General features: G+C 45.1%; 1 protein-coding gene across 4 annotated transcripts in view; it reads right to left on the bottom strand.

Annotated features, from left to right (window-relative positions):
* Positions 1-664: 664 nt before the first annotated feature.
* Positions 665-6,000, bottom strand: part of FBXO42 (F-box protein 42) — a 101,469-nt gene continuing 96,133 nt past the window's right edge. For all 4 annotated transcript variants that reach the window (XM_033228231.1, XM_033228234.1, XM_033228232.1 and 1 more), the window contains one exon: positions 665-5,558. In XM_033228231.1, the coding sequence (XP_033084122.1) occupies positions 4,446-5,558 (1,113 nt within the window). In that variant the 3' untranslated portion in view covers positions 665-4,445. The remainder of the gene's footprint in view (positions 5,559-6,000) is intronic.

The following is a 6,000-nucleotide window of genomic DNA, read 5'->3' as shown; positions in this document are numbered from 1 at the left end:
ATCTTTGCTTAGGGGGCCAGGGAAGATGCAAATGTTGTCCTGGCCCCTGGGCCTCTCCTCCAAGCTCATGACCACTCTTAGATCTCCACCGCAGGTTAGTACTGAGACTCTGAAACACCAGGCCCTTCAAGCGTGATGGAGGAAGCTGCTTTATTATTAAATGGCATTGTCCCCAAGGAGTGGCAACTCTCCACCTCTCCCTGAAAACACAACACCCTAGAGAAGGTATCTCTTTCCAACTACTGTGCCTTCAATCTCCAACCTCGACTGTTTCCTATCAAGACAATTTTTCTTCCAGTGTGCTCAACCTGTTTTTTTCTTTTCTTTTCTTTTTTGAGACAGAGTCTAACTCTGTTGCCCAGGCTGGAGTGAAGTGGTGCAAACTTAGCTCACTGCAACCTCTACCTCCTGGGTTTCAGCAATTCTCCTGCCTCAGCCTCCCAAGTAGCTGGGATTACAGGTGCCTGCCACCATGCCTGGTTAATTTTTGTATTTTTAGTAGAGACGGGGTTTCACTGTGTTGACCAGGCTGGTCTCCTGGCCAACTCCTGACCTTGTAATCCGCCTGCCTCGGCCTCCCAAAGTGCTGGGATTATAAGCGTGAGCCACTGTGCCCGGGCAGACCTCTTTTCTTTTTCTTTTTTTGCTAATAAAACAGTTAAGACAATTGTCCATTTAATTTTATTTGTTAAATTGCTAAAAAGTCATCAGGGGAAAACATTAACAAAAAATGAAATTGACAGATTTAAATATCAATGAAATCCATTTCTCATTCCTACACTGTTATGTGCCTAAAATGACTATCTCAGGGTAAGCCACCTGGCATCCCTGAGTTGGATGGGAAACATCACTCACAGCACCAGCTTCGCCAGGGCACATGGGTGTGCACGGACATGAACCCTGGTTGGAGGGAGGGGAGCAGAGCAAGTAGAGTGTACAATGGAGCCAACACCTGAAGTTTGCTCTCATTTGACAATGAACACGGTGAGAGGGAGCCACTTACTGGTAACCATGCAGAACATGCCTTCTGCAGTTCATGGAGAGGCTACATGGGACGCAGGCCTGGAAGTTCAGTTTCCTCACCCCCAGGTATTTAGATCCTCCCCACTGACTTGTGCGCTGGTAAGAGACCACGGATAATGCAAAGCAGAGCACATCACCATGCCAGGATCACCACAAGCACAAGGACAGACAGACCAACCAGGAATACCACTTTTAAGGGGGAAGGAAAAGAGTGAAGCAGAAGGAAACCCAGAACGACAAGGTGAAAGAAAGGAAAGGGAAACATCTCTTTGTTCTCCATTGGCTGGTGGCTTTCTGTCCTCCAAAGTCAAGGTTTCTTAAATTGGTTTTCTTTCTTCCTCCTCCTCCTCTTTTCTTTAATTTAAAGAGTTCCAACACAGTTCCTAGAATAGTTCATGGTTTTCAGCTGTTGCTGTAAAACTCGAACATTAAAATCAAATCAATCCACAGACGGTTGGGAGGAGAGTAAGCCCAGTATTGCCTTAAAATGAAATTTAAGTTTGTTTCAACACCAAATTTGTGCTCCCTAAGTGTGGGGCAAGGTGGGGTTGTGGAGTCTACCAACCAAGTGAAGGGTGGAAATACGAATGAAAACACAGAACCCTCTGTTGCATAACCTGTGAAATGAGAGGACAGGAAGCTCTGTCCAAGAGGGTAGGGAGAGACTAAAATTCTTACATAAGATGGACAAGGTGACCAGTGAAGTCACTAGGCCATGGGAGCTCTCAAAAGGCACACTTGCAGGAATGGAAGGGGTTAAAGCTTCAAGTAGAAACAAAACGAATATTCAATAAATATTTGCTTCAGGTGCTCCTGAGGGTTAAAAAAAATTTAGTCTCATTTTTCTCAGTGAATTTTAAGACAAATTTGGTATCATGTGAAAAACGGAGTCATGGTTCAATCTGGCCTGACTGCAGCATCCACGGCGTTGTGGAAATGCTCATCTTGGCCGAGATACCTGAAGGCCACTGCACAGGTGGCTTCCGGAGGCCTGAGGAGACAATCACTTTCACTGTGCTGAGTCACTTTCCCATGGTACATGCCCACAGTGCCCAGGAGCTACCAAGACCAACATAATGGGGGCAGACAAAGCAGATTTTTCTTAAAAAGCTGTAAGCAAACAGTCCGGTTCCAGGTAGTGTGGGTCAAACTGGAATTCAATGGAGTTCAGAGGAACCAGATTACTTTCTAAAACAATCAACATCTCTGTTGCCTGCCTGCTTGGGGGAAGTGGAAGGAATCAACACGTTAACAGCTGGCTTAGGAAGGCCATAGGACTAAGGGAAAGACTACAAGGTTGAGATTCTGTACTTTCAGGTTTCTAATATACTTTATATTTAGATAGGAACTACTGAGTTCGGAGGCACAGTCCATGCACAAACACAATGTCCTAACACAAGGTACAGCAATAGCGGTAACAACTGAATTGCTAACCTTCTGGCCCAGCTTTCCCTTGTAAATAAGGACCCCACATGATCGAACAGTCTTTGCCAAGCAAGGATTGGCAAGAGCACCAGAGCCCCAGTCGGGAAAGGGAAGTGTGGAGCTCCAAGCAGTTGGATGCCACCTAAGTAGACACATGTTGTTTCCTCATTGAAGGGAAAAGAGAGAGCAGTTTCTGGAACACATACCACTCCCCACAAGCTAGGCTTGGCACCAGGGTGGCTTTCCTACCAAGACCACATCGTAAAAGCTAATGGCTAAGGGAAAGGATTCAGCATATAACAGGAGAAAACACACTTATCAGTACACTTAGGCTGCTAGATGCTGGCTGAAAGCCAGGACCCAGGGCCAGTTGCAGCAGGCTTTGTGCCTGAGAAATGCTAATAATAAAAAGGGGAGTGTCAGGGTGGGAAAGGTGATGTTTTGAAATTTAAATACTATGGGCAAAACAAAAATCCTCTTTCCACTGATGAGAAATCACCAAAAATCCCTACTTAAATGATGCTATTTGAAATAAACTTATTTTGACATCTCTTATGCCCAGGCCATGGTTGAGACTAGTAACTTTCTGTATCAAGCAAAGAAATGCTCTACTTGGTTACACCTTAATCTCAGAAATGAAGTGAAAGTAAAAACCCAAGCCCTATTTGGGTGATACATGAACAAGACAAGTGCAAAGGAAGGAGCTGTTCCTGAGGTCAGCCATGCGTCAAGGAGTCCAGTACATGATTCTCAACTCCATCACCTGCCGATAGCCAGGAAGAGGAATATATGTCACAACAAGGAAAAAACATTTCTAAAAAGAACTGTTATAGGAATTCCCTTCCAGAATCAATTTCCACATCCTACAAATACGGGATGAGCATGCTCAATGTGCTCTGGAAGTAAAAAGAAGCCTATAGGGAAAAAACAGTATCTTCTGATGCTTCAAAGATTTCTCACAATATTGACATCTTAGAATTCCCTCCTGGCCCCCTAGTGACATAAGGGAAAAGGTTCCACAAATATTTCTAAGCAGCTTCTGATTTCTGTAGGCACCTGAGCTTTGTAAAAGAAACAGAAAGACAGGTTTTAGGACTTTAAAAAAAAATCCACATATGAAAAAAAAAAAAAACGCAGAAGAAAAAAGCAGCCTGTAAGTGAATGGAAAAGGCAGTTTCCAAGTACCATGTTCTAAGGGAAGAAAGAGGAGAATAAATATGTTTTTTGGCAACTTGCAACCAAGTATGATTGATTGTCAGAAATTTCCACAATCAGACACAAAATGTTTTCTGAGACACATAAGGAGCACTCCAAAGACCAATGGACATTACTAGGCGGACAGATGTCGGCTGCATAAACATTATTTCACGATGACCCGGCACACAGATGTGGAATAAAATCCTTTGTTGGGTAACTTTCCTCAGCCATAAAGGGCAGGAGGGGGCCAGGCACTGGCATTTCTGCAGAGCTGTCACAGGTCCTCTGTGGTTTTAAGAGGAGAAGGGGAAGAACAGTTACTTTTACCCTGACAGCACCTGAAGCATGAGAGTCTAAAAACCTACACCTTTGCAACTTATATATGCCCTTTTATTTTTTAACTCCAAGAAGGCCACATAAAGATTTACAGGGGGCTCTTCAGTTTCTTTTGGAAAGTTACTGATGTTAGTCTGTTCTCTAACTTCTTGGTCTAGTTACCGGCAAGGTAGAAAAAGGCAACCCAGCCCCTGTTAAAACACAGCAACAATTTTATCTGAACCAGGATGGAGATCTCTCCCTTTTTTTGTAAACAGAGTTGGCTATATTATATATATATATATACTTATATATAATTTTTTTCTTAATGGAGATTTGATCCCAGCCTGGAGTGACTTCGGTTGGGAATTAAAGAGTTTTGGCTTCTGGGAGTAATTTTGTTTTCCCAATTCTCAGTCCAAATGCTTACACACTGGAAAATTCCAAATTAAAAGCCACAGAAAAGGAAAGGGGTTTAGAACACATTATCTCTTTGCTCGTACAAAGTACAAGGCATTTGTTTTTGGATAGTACTTCACATTCTGTTTCTTGTCCATAAGTCCTCCAAATATGATGAGTTCACCCCTGCCTTGTACCACAGTATGCAGGCTGGTTTCAGGAGGTCCGACCACAGAACTGCTATTAAATACTTTCCATTTGACCCGCCCCTTCTCCTTGGTGTCTTTAATGTCTAGCACGTACATCTGCATGGGCTTGCAGTTCATACTCTGGTATAGGGGTTTGCCAACATTTAGGGACTGTGGAGGGTGGTGGCCCAAGCGGCGGGCAATGGGAGGTAAGGAATGTCCATCTCCTTGGGCAGGCCCTGGGCGAGGGATGGGCACTGTTTCTCCACTGCTCAAACTCTGGCTCCCAGGAGAGCCTGGAGAAGACCCAAGAGGAGGACTTAGTGCTGCAGAGGCCGAGGGGCCTTTGGAGGACATCGCTTTGATGGCTTCCAGACTCCGACGCAGGGCACCTGGGGAGACAGCCCCCGCAAGGGCACTGGCCACGTGAGGTGGGGTATGCACACCATTTGTCTGTTCAGGAGGGTGTCTCATACTTCCAACTGTCCTACTGTCCGTGCCATCCATGGGATTGCTACTGGAAGCGGGTTTCAGATCCCAATTCAGATCTATAGATCCTAATCTCAGATCTTTCTGATCTGGTAGTGATCCTCGTCGGGGGGCCAAAGAAAGTCCCATTTTTAGGTCGTATCCTTCAGCAGCAGATGGAGTACTTGGAGATATGGCCTGTACAGGACTGTCCAAAGAAGAGCCACCCACAGCTGCTGTTCCTGGAGACAAACTCCCACCATTGAGGATAGGAGAGCCGTCTCCTCTGGCTGGGGAAAGGCTCCCTTCCCGGGAACCCGAAGGAGTCTGCCTTTGAGCCCTGGGTCTCAGTGTTCCCCAGCGGCCGTTAACACAAGGAGCTTCATCCATGCTTCTTACTGGAGACTGAGAGCGGTACTCTCGGGTTTCAGGAACGAGAGCTGGAGGAGTGGCACTGATAGGTGATGGGCGAGAGTTCAAACTGGGGCTGAGTGGGGCTCTCCCACTAGGAGCCTGGCTGAAGACCACCACACACTGTCCCACCTGGAAGACAAAGGACCAGTGCTCACAGACTCTTCTATGATTCTGATTGTTCATTCAGCTGTCAAACATTTTATCATAAGCATCTGTAATGTGCCACACATTTTGTAGGTACCTCAGATATGAAGATGAAAATGATGTAGTCTGCCCTCTACGCTAGAAGTCAGACATGGGAACCATTGTTGCTTTGTGTGACATAGGCTATCATTAGAGATATGTGTACAGAAGGGGTGGGGAAAATGGGGAGAAGGGAACAATTAGTTTTTGTTAGAAGGAGAAGGACTCCAGGGAAAGTTTCAGAGACAAACAGATGCTTAAAGTTGGGACTTACCGAATGAGTGGGGCCCCCATAAGTTTTCCCATTTAGTGAGAAATGCCAAAGGAGCTATGGCTAATGTTCACTTCTTTTGTGACACCAAGGTGTTTTCTATTTTTGTACAAATTT

Source organism: Trachypithecus francoisi, unplaced genomic scaffold (assembly GCF_009764315.1).
Source record: "Trachypithecus francoisi isolate TF-2019V2 unplaced genomic scaffold, Tfra_2.0 Lachesis_group12, whole genome shotgun sequence".
In the NCBI taxonomy this organism is placed as follows: domain Eukaryota; kingdom Metazoa; phylum Chordata; class Mammalia; order Primates; family Cercopithecidae; genus Trachypithecus; species Trachypithecus francoisi.
The sequence above is the reverse complement of the archived record's forward strand: the minus strand, read 5'-3'. Positions and strand labels throughout refer to the sequence as shown.